The sequence below is a fragment of the Cupressus sempervirens genome, chromosome 2, assembly GCF_028749045.1.
Source record: "Cupressus sempervirens isolate cs-2001-9-10 chromosome 2, ASM2874904v1, whole genome shotgun sequence".
NCBI lineage: Eukaryota > Viridiplantae > Streptophyta > Pinopsida > Cupressales > Cupressaceae > Cupressus > Cupressus sempervirens.
Genome location: NC_143119.1, coordinates 371,916,398 through 371,931,543, shown reverse-complemented (window position 1 = coordinate 371,931,543; position 15,146 = coordinate 371,916,398). Strand labels below are relative to the sequence as shown.

General features: G+C 33.0%; 1 protein-coding gene across 1 annotated transcript in view; it reads right to left on the bottom strand.

Annotated features, from left to right (window-relative positions):
* The window catches only part of LOC149572688 (uncharacterized), a 72,603-nt gene extending 65,971 nt beyond the window's left edge, over positions 1-6,632 (bottom strand). Inside the window, exon 1 of the mRNA XM_089813772.1 lies at positions 6,174-6,632. Coding sequence (XP_089669898.1) covers positions 6,174-6,456 — 283 coding nt within the window. The 5' untranslated portion in view covers positions 6,457-6,632. The remainder of the gene's footprint in view (positions 1-6,173) is intronic.
* Positions 6,633-15,146: the final 8,514 nt, after the last annotated feature.

Here is a 15,146-nt window from a genome sequence, read left to right as displayed (position 1 = left end):
TATAACTTTCGTACTCAACACAAAAAGACAAATACTTCAGCACAGAAAATTAGTTGTTATAAAAATAATACATTATTACATAAAATCTAAGTTACCAATTCGAATGCAGATTCAAAAGCAAATTCTGGAAGCAAATACGAGATCCGGGGAAAAACAAATTTGGATGCAGATGCGGGAAGCATCTGTGTGTGTATTGCAAACTCCAAAGAAATGCAAGAAATATACAAAAACAAATAATTTGATAGTATGACTATGATACTTCACCCTCTATCAAAATTGAAGATATTTCGAAATTCATATGATATCAATATGTGCTTATTCAACATTATAAGCTTGGAACATTTTTTATTAATTTTTTGGGCACTAGGCCCGTGAATTCCTCCATATGCGTCTGGAATCCTTGTGGATTTTGATCAGAAGCCATCCACAGCCTCTGGATGGCTTCCAGACGCATCCGGAGTCCTATGGGTGGCTTCCGACTAGAATTCACAACGAATCCGAACGCATCTAGAATTTGCACGTATCTGCCTCCAAATCCACTTGGTCTAGGACAAATTGGTATCTTAGTATAAAATACAACTTATATCCAACACAAAGGGACCAGTAGTTGAACACTAATTATTTTTTATAATCCCACACATTTCATAGGAAAATACAAGGCATTTATTGTATTCACCTTTTATATTTGTGATAAGACAAATTGTTAATATGAAATACTCTAATGCATATACATTGCTACCCCAGTAGTTGTACACATAAAAATAGTATTTGTACACTAAGATAACAATATTTGTTTAAGTGAGTATGTTATTTTATCAATTGGGTATATTATTTTTTAAGTCACACACATATAATAGATAGCTATGATATTTTATGTGAGAGAAAAAGTTTTTATTTCACTTATTAATGAATTTTTTATTTGTTTTTACTATAACATTTATTAGTTTTCATGTGTTCAAGTATTGGTCTATTTTTATCAACATTAAAAAAATGTTTATATGTAGATTATTTAGTTACAATATATAGTAAAAATGTGTGGTGAGACAAGATAATATATTTTGTCATGTCCCCTTTTTGGAGGTAATTTGATTTAATTAATTTAATTAATTAAGTTGTCCAAAATAATGAATATTTTATGAGGATGACTAATTAATTATTTTAATTAAATAAATAAGTGGTATTAAGTTTATTATTTATAAAGTTATCAAATAAACAAATATTAAAAGATAACTTTATATTTAATTAATGTAATAAAGTGACTTAAATTATAAAATATTTTATGAAATCACTTAATAAATAAAATAATGTTCTGGAAGTTTCTGGAGAAAGTGGAGAAAAAAGAATAAATAGGCACCCTGGGCTTCATTCTCAGCAGGCAAATTTGATGTTGTTGCTGTTGTTGTTTCACTTTGTGGAGCCTAGGGTTTCTGTAGATTACTTCTTTGTCATAGGAAACAAAAACTCCCTATCAATAGCAATTTTGAGAGTGTGAAATATCACTTAAATTATTGCAACTGGGAGGAAGATACCTCAGTCTTCTATTTGTGCTACATTGAGAAAAAATATTTGAGTACAAAAAGCAGTCCAAAAAAAGCAATCCGAAAAAGCAGTCCGAAAAAACAATCCAAAAAAGTTCGAAAAAGCAAAGCGAAAAAGCAGATCCGAAATAGCAAAGCGAAAAGGCAGCATTGGTGAAAATTATTACAGCCATCTTTAACCAGGTTCCTTTGTTAGCATTGCACTTTAGGTGTTATAAGTTTCAGCTGTAGGTGTGCATTATACCAACATTATCATTTTTCTAATCCATGTAAATGCCAAGAGTCTTGGCCATATTTCATGAGCACTGTATTAGAAATTTCATTGCAATTAAGGAGATAATAGTTGCTGGTGTCATTTGAGCAATTCAATATCATTTATTATCAGCTAGCTAGTTTGCATACCAACTGTTTGTAAAAATGCTAGTTGGTTGTAGGTGTTCATTTCTCATGCTTAGATCATATATATGCATTGTATATTGCCAAAATTAGTTGCACATTCATGTTAGGTCATTGTTTAGACAATCTAGAGTCTTCTTGCGAGCATTCTTATTGATGCAAATTGAAGAAAAAAGTCATTTTGGCAAACTGAAAAGTTATATCAGTCATATGACCCTTGTATGCAAAGTGTTTGACAAAATTTCTTGAGCCTTCAATAAGAAGTTTTCAATCAGATTTTAGTAGGGTCATTACAGTGGTATCAGAGCTACATTCCTGCCATCCTGAGGGTTTAGCAATCACAAGCAGCCACCCAGATTCTACACTTGCAGGCAAGCTTGGTTTGACAAAGAACAAGATTTTGACAGGCAGTCAGACAACATGGGTGACAGGCAAGAGCATAGCCCACAAAGAGACAATAGGAATGAGGATCAGGAAACAAGGGAATTTTACAGAGCAATGGTTACAGGACAAGAGCGGATGGCTGAGGCTTTGCAGGCACTCATCACTGTGGTTGAGCGCCTGAACACATATAACAAACAAAATCAAGAGCGGATAACAGGAGTGCAGTGGGATCACCTACAGTTCATAGAACTCCTTCCATAACAGCAAATAGGCCTACACGACCCAACTTATTGAGAGAAGAATGTACAATAGAAGAGAATGATGAAGATGTTGAGGAGCCTACCTTTGTTGATGTATATATGGCTGCTCATGATGAATGGCAATGATTGACACCAGGAGCTCGAGAGCTCATGCATTTTGATCGTTTTGTACAAACGAGGATGGACTACTACAGATCTCGACAGGAGAGGAGACCTCGGAATCAGAATAAGGATATCAAGCAAGCTACTAATAAGCTGACATTACCAATGTTTGATGGAAGTGGCAAATCTACTGCACAGTCATGGATTCATAAGTTGGATACTTTCTGGGCTCTTCGACCCATGACAGAAGAGGAAGCCATCAAGTTTGCCATTTTGCACCTGGAAGGAACAACACACGAATGGTGGTATTATGGATTGGTTACATTGCAGCATAATCAGATTACATCTTATCAAGAGTTTGTGAATAGATTGGTGGAACGTTTTGACAAGAAAGACCCAGAATCATACTTCAGAGATTTGGCACAACTCAAGCAAGTTGGGAGTTTGGAGAACTACATTGGGGACTTTCAGAGATTGTCAGTAATGGTTCCCAATATCTCAGAGAGACGACTAGTGGTGTTATTCATGGAAGGCTTATTGGAGCCTATGAGAGGATGGATAAAAGCCTTTGATCCTCCTACTCTTCAGGAGGTGATGAAGAAGGCTAGGAGCATGGAGTTTGCAACACCAAAGAGCAAGAGCTTGCATAAGGAAATCCCTTCAACAAGCAATGAGACTCCCCAACAATCAAACAAGAAAAATAAATCAGCACCTATGATGGAAGAGGAGACACGAGAAGAGTTGAGGAAGAAGAAATTATGCTATTGGTGCAAGGAGCCTTACAACAAGGATCACGATTGCCCTTTGAGGCCGAAGAGCAAGGCGAACCGTTTCATGTGGGCATATTATGAGGACTCTGATTCTGATGAAATTGATCAGCAGGTTGCTTCAGAACTTAATCAGGGTGAGGAGACTTCTGCTCCCATGGCATATATTGCCAATGTTCAGGATGAGACTGCATTCAGGCTCAGGGGGACAGTTGATGGATAGAATTGCATCGCTATGCTTGATACTGGTGCGACGCATAACTTTATTAATGGAAATTTTGTAGCTCGGTGCAGACTTCAGGTTGAGGATTTTGGTGGATTCAGAGTTCGAGTAGCAGATGGATATACTCTTGCATGCACTAGAAATGTTGCTAATCTAACCTTGAGATTGAACAACTATGAGTTAAATTCAGATTTTTATGTGGTCAACATGGGAGAGATGGACATAATTTTGGGAATGAAGTGGCTCCAAGACTTGGGAGTATTTACCCTCAATGTACCTAAGATGGAAATGTCTTTTGAGGTTGATGGTAGGAGGCATGTATTGAGGGGGATTACGGATGGAGGCTTGCATTTTATCAGAGGGCTGGACAGTAAGAGAAAGAAAAAAGTGATTCAGGAGAAACATGAGATGATTCTCAATCCATTGTTCGAAGTGGAAGTTGCTTGGTCATATGACAATCCACTCTATGGCTTGGATGATGATAGCTCTCTTGATTCCAGTCTTGAGATGAGCATTGTTGATAGTGTTAGTGATCCTACTAGTGCATCGGGATTGCAAACGGGGCTCACAGAGGAGATTGCAAAGGTGTACATGGTGAGGAATGCTCACAGCTTCATTTTTTATTCTCATGTACATGACCTATTCATGATACACAATTCAGGAGTGCATGTGTTGAATAGTTGGGATGATAGTACAAAGTTTGGAGGCAAGGTTGATCAGTCTCTTGGCTTGCTCCCACTTGAGGCTAATACTTCTGCAACACTTGATGATGATATTGAGTTGGTACGACAGTTTCAGTTTGGGAAAATGTTGCAAAGATTGTTCGGTGATGACAGGGACATTATGCAGTACTTCTTGTGGGATCCAGGTGGTGAATTGCTTGAGGACAAGCAATTTCAAGGGGGGCGGACTGCCATGTCCCCTTTTTGGAGGTAATTTGATTTAATTAATTTAATTAATTAAGTTGTCCAAAATAATGAATATTTTATGAGGATGACTAATTAATTATTTTAATTAAATAAATAAGTGGTATTAAGTTTATTATTTATAAAATTATCAAATAAACAAATATAAAAAGGTAACTTTATATTTAATTAATGTAATAAAGTGACTTGAATTATAAAATATTTTATAAAGTCACTTAATAAATAAAATAATGTTCTAGAAGTTTATGGAGAAAGTGGAGAAAAAAGAACAAATAGGCACCCTGGGCTTCATTCTCAGCAAGCAGATTTGATGTTATTGCTGTTGTTGTTTCACTTTGTGGAGCTTAGGGTTTCTGCAAATTACTTCTTTGTCATAAGAAACGAAAACTCCCTATTGATAGCAATTTTGAGGGTGTGAAATATCACTTGAATTATCGCAGCTGGGAGGAAGATACTTCAATCTTCTATTTGTGCTACATTGAGAAAAAATATTTGAATACAAAAAGCAGTCCAAAAAAAGCAATCCGAAAAAGCAATCCAAAAAACACAATCTGAAAAAGCTATCCGAAAAGCAGTCCGAAAAAAACAATCCGAAAAAGCAAAGCGAAAAACCAAATCCGAAATAGCAAAGCAAAAAGACAGCATTGATGAAAATTATTACAGCCATCTACAACCAAGTTCCTTTATTAGCATTGCACTTTAGGTGTTATAAGTTTCAGCTGTAGGTGTGCATTATACCAACATTGTCATTGTTGTAATCCATGTAAATGCCAAGAGTCTTGGCCATATTTCATGAGCACTGTATTAGAAATTTCATTGCAATTAAGGAGATAATAATTGCTGGTGTCATTTGAGCAATTCAATATCATTTATTATCAGCTAGTTAGTTTGCATACCAACTATTTGTAAAAATGCTAGTCAGCTGTAGGTGTTCATTCCTCATGCTTAGATCATATATATGCATTGGATATTGCCAAAATTAGTTGCACATTCATGTTAGGTCATTGTTTAGACAATCTAGAGTCTTCTTGTGAGCATTCTTATTGATGCAAATTGAAGAAAAAAGTCATTTTGGCAAACTGAAGTTATATCAGTCATATGACCCTTGTATGCAAAGTGTTTGACAAAATTTATTGAGCCTTCAATAAGAAGTTTTCAATCAGATTTGAGCAGGGTCATTACATATTCACAAGAGGGTAATCGAATATTGAACCCTAGCACAACTACTAGTTCCTCACCCCTATCTTGCTTGGCCATCTTTGATAAAGAGAGGAAACCCCTGTGTTGCTCAAACAAGTGGTCCCATCACAATCACACTAGCCTTGGACAAAATCTACATGAGCTTATAGAATTGGCTAATATTAAGGATTTCAATTTTTTCAACTTTAAACATTAAGTTCAGCATGTAAAACATATATTTCCTAATTTTCATCGAAACAAGACTCATCAACCAAAGAAACTGTCATCCCTTTAAATTACCAAGACTTTCGCATTAATAATTAATAAGAATATGACAAAAATAAGGCTTCGCTGTGAAGGCAATCAGTTCTTAAGAATGCGAAAGCTAAGGAAAGTACCTTCTCGTTTTTCAGTCTGAATAGCCATTCCACCATGAGACCACCCGCCATAGGCAGCATCGTCGTTCTGCGGGACAGGATCTATCGGCAACCAAGACGATATACTCGAACCTGGTACACTATTACTATTGATTACTCTACAACTGATTCCACGCCTACATAGTGCATAATACGCATTTCTAGTCCATCTCCTACTCATACGACCAACAGGAAAGATACAAGCAACATGCCCCGCGAAGGATCTCCTGTTCAAAAATGCAGGCGCCTGTATAATATAAGACATAACTAGGGTTTGGAGCAGTTTGGTACAGACTAGATCTAGCTGCTTAAGCTGAGAAAACTTAATGGTTCTGCCAATAAAAAACCTTTATCTTTTTCCCAGCGCCCATCCGCTGAATTCCAGAAAGAGAATAAAAGGAATTCCTCTACGGAGGGTCGCTCCGAGGTATAGCGTTCCTTATGAGATTAACTTATTCGCTGAATAGACGTGTGAAATGAAGTTGGGGGTACTAAGAGGGGTTTAGAAGGGGATTATGATTTATTTTTAAGTTTGATAGGAATATGGAAGTCTAGGTATAGCGTTCTTATGAGATTAACTTATTGCTCAATCGACAAGTGAAATGAATGTGGGGTACTAAGAGGGGTTTAGAAGGGGATTATTTTTTATTTATTTTTAAATTTGATAAGAATATGGGAGTCTATATTATAGGGTATCAAAATTGGGAAAGGACATTAATCGTTATAGTTAACTTTGGGCATTTAATTGAGCTATTAAATGTCAAAATTTTATGATTACTTTTGGTGTTTTAACTTAAATCTCAATTTACATTTTTTCACCAAAAACCATCCATTATGTAGAGAGTATTATGTGCATATAGGTCGAAAAGTGACTCTAAAGTGTCAATCAATACTAAACACTAATAACCCCAATAGTGGTTCATATTATATGCATTGATAAATTAAAAAATACCAATTTCAAAATTTATAAATACCTATTTACAAGTGTTTAAGTTTATGGACCCATTCGCATGTTTCATATGTGTGTAAGGAATGTGGGGCAAATTAATCCCATGTGGCCACATGTCAACTCGCCTTAGGCCATGTCAGGGTTATGTTTCGAATGCATGTCTGACATTCTCGAACCCTAAAATGGAATATTTTCCCTCTTTTATGTAATGTTTTCCCTCTTTTCTTGCTATTTTGCATTGACTTAGCTTTGCAACTTCAAACCTCTATTTAACTACAACTATTTTGGCTCTCCTCTACAAATTCTAGGTGACATTATGTCGTTCAAGCATGCTTCCTTTCTTGTATGTGTAGTGATGGACTTGTCTCAATGTCATCTATTTCGTTAAATGTTAATTATTTTAAAATTGTATTTGAGAATTTTGGTTTGTTGTAAATTGATTATATGTATGTATAGAAGGTTACAATAAAATGATGCATTATACTTCCATGTTCTTGCAATTTGGTATCATTTGTCATCATTTGTTGAAATGTGTTCCATTTCCTTAAAATAGTAATTATTTTACAAATGTCTAGTTTGTTGTTTAATGATTATCCTTATGCACAAAGGTTACAATAAAATGATGCATTATGCTTTTGTATTCCCCAAATTTGGTATCTTATGTCATCATTTGTTGATATGTGTTCCATGTCTTCAAATGTTAATTATTTTACAAATGTCATTGAGGGTTTCAGTTTGTTGTTAAATATTTATTAGTTCTTGTCATAGGCACAAAACTATCGTGTTTGAAAAGCAACTTTTTGATTTAATTGTCCAATCACAATACTAAATTTTTCAAGAACTTTTTGTAACTATATAGTTTTAATATTTTTTCATTTTTTCATAATCTAATAGAAAATGTTTATCTCTAGTATTATTGGTTGATTGTTGCTATAGTCGTGAGTGAATTTTTGTCTTTTCCTTGAGAAAAATCAAGAATTTATTTTAGAAACTTTATTTGATAGATGGTTTTTTGTCAACTTTATGCATACTACTATTGTTGTTCAATAGTGTTTTGTTTGACAACTTTATGCATTTTATTGTTGTTCAATAATGTTTCATTTGACAACTTTATGCAATACACATTTGTGAAAAAGACAATTAAAAAATCTACAAACCAAATTTACTTTTAGAAAGTTTGTAAAATCTTTAAAGATCTTTAATTATACTACCCATAATTTCTTACTAATTAGTTTTCAACATATTGTATTCAATCTTATTAAATATTATAGTATGATAATGTCCAATCACAAAGTGTTCAACTATAATTAATATTTTCTATCTTGAAAATACACTTAAATTACTATAATTTCATATTCATTGGTTTTCAACATATTACATTTAACTTCGGCAAGAACTTTGACGCTTTGCATCATTGTTTTATTTTATTTTATTGGTAATAGGTCAAAGCCAAGATTTATTATTATTATTATTTATTAAGCTCAAGTAGACTCGACCCAAGACCTCTCAAATAAGAGGCTCACAATTTATTATTGTGTTGTACACTCTTGTCTATTGTTAAATGATTATTCATATGCATAAAGGGTTACAATAAAATGATGTACTTTGATTTCATGTTCCTCCAATTTGGTATCTTTTGTCATCATTTGTTGAAATGTGTTCCATTTCCTTCAAAAAAAATTATTTTACAAATGTGATTGAGAGTTTCAATTTGTTGTTAAATAATTATTCATATGCATAAAGGGGTATAATAAAATAATGTATTCTACTTTTGTGTTCCCATAATATGGTACATTTTTTCATCCTTTATTGATATGTGTCCTACTTCCTTTAAATGTTTTTTTTTAATTTTCAAATTTTACTAATGTCCTCAAGGGTTTTGATTTTTTGTTAAATGATTATTGAGGTGCATGAAGGGTTACAATTAAATAATGTGTTATCCTTTTGCATTCCTGTAATTTGGTATATTTTGTCATCATTTGTTGAAATGTATTCAACTTTCTATAAATATTTTCTAATTTTGCAAATGTCATTAAGGGTTCGGTTTGTTGTTAAATGATTATCTATATGCATTAATCGGTACAGTAAAATGATGTATTATTCTTCCGCATTCCTACAACTTGGTAACTTTTGATGTCATTTGTTGAAAGTGTTCCATTTCCTTTAAATGATTTTTTATTTTGCAAATGTCACTGATGGTTTCAATTTGTTGTTAAATGATTATATAAATACATAAAGGGTTACAATAAAATGATAAATTATGCTTCTAGGGCTAAAAATATAATTTATCCATGCCTAAATATATATGCATAATTATGTATGTTTATAAATAATTTTGTATCAAGGGTCACATTAAAATGTTGTAGTCATGTGTGCTTCCATTTGAACTTGTGAATCTTGATTTCTTATGTCATCGACATTTTGAATTGTTTTCATTTGATGCAACGAACTAATAGTTTAAAAATTAACTGAATGATATCAATTTTATGTAACCTTAGGATCTAAAACAATTATTCTTTTATCTAGTATCTATTAGCATTTGCATCAATTTTGTCTTTTAGAAAAGTGGTTTACTATTGTCTGTGAAGTTATTTTGCATTTATATGTTTACTATTTTTCCTATATTTATTTTTTTGTCCACATACAAAAATTGTAGCCTCATTTATTAGTTCATGTTGTAGGCAAGATACTATAGCATTCATTAAAATGCAACTTTTCAATTTAATTGTCCAATCATAGTACTCTATTTTTCAATAATGTTTTTCAGCTATAAATTTTTAATATATATTGCATGTTTGAAAATTTAAAAGAAAAATATTTGTTGTTTCATGTTGCAGTAGTCTATGAGACATCTAGTTTTTTGTTCACAAAACTCAAGTTGCAAAAAAGATGAGATAAATAAAATGAAAATTGTACCAGCTAGTATGACAATGTCTACAAATATCTTGTCCATGTTCTTTAATAAGAATTGATCGCCAAATATAGAACTCTCTAGAAATTCTTCATTTAACAATAGAACACAATCTAGAACAATCATAAAATTATTAATTTCTATTATTATTTATAACCTTCCAAGGAAACAAAGAAATTACAAGGCTTCTCCCTAACATTCTAGACCTCTCTAATGCCCACTATAAATTAGTACTGGACATTCTCCATTGACAAGATTACAAGTTCAATATGCCAAATGAGAAGTTTTCCAAATTAGCATTTCATTGCATCAATTTTTGTATTCTTAGCATCCATGTTGCAAGGATCAATTCACTTGGGCACAAACAAACTGTGGTTGGAAGTTTTTGTATCTGGAAAACTGTTGATACTATGATTCACTTATGTGTAAAATTATGAACTATCTATGACAGCAATCTTCATGGCTTTATTATATCTAATGCTCAGTGATCGCATCGGAGGTTTTCCTTTTTTCTACAAACTATGCTTGATATGTTTTTGTCAGTAGAGTAAATCTCTTATACCTACATGTTGTAATCTTTAACAAGGGTTTTCACAATATTTATTTTTTTATAAAAAAAAATTAAAAATATAATATTTTCTATTATGACCTCAGAGATGTAGGTTTCTTTTATTCTTTAACAAAGCCCTCTTCCTTAAAAATGAAATGAGGTTTTTTTTAGTTTTTATGAGAACTTTATAGATTTGACTCTCAACTAAGCATTTTGAATTACATGGCCCTTCGCTAATAAATATGGGTGTTGTATTGCTTTTGAGCATAAAGTCCTTACCAATAAAAAATGAATACTTTTTCTTTTCTATCCCTGAGATTGAACACTATTGAAACTTGGACAATATGTTTGTATATTTTGCCTCTTTGCTATTGCATATGTTATGTACACATTTAAAAGGGTTTTCCTATTGTTTACATTTGTAGCTATGTTGGTTACAATATTCATTGTATTTTCTTTCATACGTCAATGTAGCTTTCATGAGAAATTTGGAGTTCCTTATATTTGTATCTAGATGTCTCAAAATGAGACAATTTATGCAAATTATAAATCATTAATTGTGTTACTTGTAGCGCTACTTAACTTTGTACTGTCAAGGGGTTTCTATAATATGCAAATCATAATAAAAAAATCCTATAGGCTTTTTCTTTTTGATGCATGACATGGGCTTCAAACCTAGGGTTTCTCATGCTTTTTTCTGTGTTTTCCTTTTAAGATAAAAAAGAAAGTAGAGCGAGCTTGTGTTATTTGTGTATTTATGAGTAAATTTAAATTGATTCTATTTTCTCTTATCTATGAGGATCAAGTAATGGAGAAAATGTTGACATGGGAGTACTCTCTCTCGTAATTACACAAGTTGAAGAACTCGGTCTTTGTGGCAAGGATGTAGAGGGTTTCATTCTCTACTACATTCTAACCTATAATCTAATTTAGGGATATAGAAAAGCGGATGATTATGATCAAATTGTTAGCATGAATTTTGATGATACTACATTAGAGGATAGTCCTAAGCATTGGAAAGTATTGATATGTTGCATTCATGAATGTGTTTGTCATTGATGTCAACATAGCAGTAATTCTATAAAGATTGGAAGAATAGCAGTCAGTAATCTTATGATGCGCAGAAGCTGAGGAAGTGTTAGATGATGCACAGTGGAGGACATGTTCATGAGGTTGTCCTAATGATGTGATCAAAGGACTAAGTTTGATTCGATGGTGTATGGAAGTTACACTTGATTTACTAGAAGTAGTGCAGAAACAAAGCATTAAAAAACACAGTTTAGATGATCTATCACTATCTTTCATCTGAGATGTAATGAAGATGATGCGCAAACATATGTGATAGAGGACAGTCATGTGGTGACGCTAGCATGTGCACAAGACATAGTTTTACACGTATGAAGATTTGTATAGACTGTGAGCCAACAGTGTTATTGTAATTGTGAATTAATTAATTATCTTATTTTAATTAATTGGGAAAGCCTCAAAGTCAATTCAAGGAATTATTATGAAGATACAGTATAAAGGAAAGTTGTTTTCCTTGTTTGTAATGTGAACTTGGATTAGAGGACCAAGTGGTATGTGAAGTATTAGTGTGTAGAGTGAGAATGAGCATAATACTTGTTGAATGTGTATAAGCGATCCAAGGGATCATTAAATGCCTAGTATGAGATTTGGTTACAAGATCTAAAGGAATAGAAGTCTGGTTGACAGGAAAGAGATAAAGGAAGAAGTACATTTTAGTTCTATTATTGTGCAAGGAATAATATAGAGATCATTTGGACAGTGGGTTCATTGATCTTAACCTTGAAGTTGTTTGGGTAGTGGGTCTAGTTGTCTTCCACAACTCCTAATAGGGTTGGAATCTCCTAATAGGGATTCAAAGTCTCCTAACAGGGACTCATATGTACTAAGTGTTGTAACAAACTCCTCGCAGGGTCTACCCTCTAACAAGGAATATTTATGTTAATACATCATCTTGTGGGTACCATCCCCACTGGGGCTTTCCCTTTGATCAAGGGTTTTCCTCATTAACATATCTAGTGTTAATTGTGTATGAGTATCTTGTTGTGCTTTCAGTTTATATTACTCACATAGATAAGTTTTTTTAGGGTTAATGATTGAGATAATAGTTGGATAACTTATTCACACCCCCCCCCCACCCACCTCTTCTCAGTTATATCAATGGACTATGTATTCTAAAAATTGGTATCAAAACTTCATGTCCTTAAAGATAAGGTTTAACAACCTTGGGAGATCAATGACGAATATGTTTAGGAAGGATAGTCCAAGATTCGATGGGACCAACTATGATAGCTAGAAGGAGAAGATGAAGACTCATCTGTTATGTACGAGTCCAGGATATTGGCTTCTGATGAAAGCTAAGAAGACAATTATTGAAGAATCAAAGCTTGAAGAATGCAATGAGGGAGAAAGAGATTTGTTCATGTGAGAACCAAAGAAGCCCTACTATCAGCTCTTCCGGATAATGAACATGATTAGGTAAAGACATTTCAAACTTATTATGAAATTTGGAAAGCATTAGAAGTTACTTTTGAAGGTGATGATCATGCAAAAAGAATGAAATTGCAAAATTAGATTTGTGCATTTCAAAATGATAAGATAATGGAAGATGAATCTATAAGAAGTTATGTTGGTAGAATATCAAAAATTGTTGCAGGAATTCAGTCTCTTGGTGGAACTAAGCAAGATGATGAAGTTATATGGAAGATCTTAAAAAGTTTGATACCACCATTCAAGCAAACAACTCAAATTATTCAACTAGTAATGCCCTACACCAAAGATTTCACTAAAGAAACACTGCTTGGAAGATTAGAATCAGTAAAATTAGAAATGAGACAGTCTAGAGAATTAGCCAGAATTGAGAGAGCTTTTAGTGCCCTAAACATTCAACCTAATCTATCAAGAAGTACAAGTGCAAGAGGAGATTTTGCTAGTAGTAGTAGATTTGAAGAAGATAAGAAGATTGAAGAAGGAATAGCCCTACTGGTAAGAAGAGAAAAAGATGGTAAGAAAATCTTTAAATGTTGGACTTGTAATGAATATGGTCATTATGCATCTAAATGTTCTAAACGAGAGAGAAAGTTAGAGGAAAATTATAGAAGAGATAAAGATAGAAATTGTTTGTGTGCAAATGAGGATGAAGAATCTGATGAAATAAGTTAGAGTGAAAGTGATGATAAATTAGGATTTGTGGCTATCAAGGAAGATGATCTTGATAGAGAAATTAGAGAACAAAGAGCTTTAGTTACCCAAGTTGAGAAGAAATTAAATTGGATAACTAATGGTGGATGTTCACATCACGTGACTGGTGATATGAAAAAAATTGTTAAGTTTAGAAATCATGATGGAAGTATTGTTAGGGTTGGTAACAATGCATCCTTTTATATCATAGGAATTGGATCTATTACTCTTGATGGTAAAACTAGCACTAATGATGTTTACTTTGTTGATGGTTTGAAACATAATTTGTTAAGTGTTGGACAATTGATAGACAAGGGTTATCTATTGCAGTTCACAGAGAAGACTTGCATTATCAAAGACAAAGATGGTAAGCTTATTGGTACTGGAAAGAGATCCAAATGTAATCTATTTCAATTGAACCCTATTGAAATAACATGTTTGGTTGCAAAGGTTGATAACAGTTGGTCATGGCATAGAAGGTTCTATCATATAAAGTTTGATAACATTGTGAAGGTTAGTAGTACATTTGTAGTAAGAGATTTTCCTAAGATTATTAAGCCTACTAATGTTGTTTGCAAGGAGTGTATCTTGGCTAAGCAGAGGAAAGTGTCATTTCCTAGCAAGAAGTTCTCTACTACAAAGAAACTAGAGATTGTTCACAAAGATCTAAGTGGTCCTACAAGAACCAGAGGATTCTACGGTGAAACATACTATATGATTTTTGTTGATGACTTCACTAGGATGATGTGGGTAGCATTTCTTAGAGAGAAGTCTAAAGCTTTTGAGAAACTTAAGATATTCAAGAATAGAGTTGAAATTGAATTTGGTGTCAAGATTAAATGTTTAAGATCAAATAGAGGAGGAGAGTTTACCTCCAGAGAGTTCAACATGTTTTGTGAAGAGAATGGAATCAAAAGATAGTTATCTACACCTAGAAGACCTGAACATAATGGGATTGTTGAAAGAAGGAACAAATTAGTAGCAGAATCAATAAAAGCAATGTTATTTGAGAATGATGTCTCAAAGACATTTTGGAGAGAAGTAGTTAACATTGCAGTATACACTCAAAATAGAGTACAAATCATAAAAGGGATGAGCAAGACACTCTATGAGCTATGGTTTGGTCATTCACCATCAGTCAAATATTTCAAATTATTTGGAAGTAAGTTCCATATAGAGAGATGATGATATTAGTAAGTTTGATCCTATAAGCGATGAAGGTATCTTTCTTGGTTATTCATTAAAAAGTAAAGCATATAGATGTTTCAATTATAGAAATAAGACAAGAGAAGATGGTAGATTATAATTCTAACGAAGAAGAGGATAATTCTAGAATTGTTA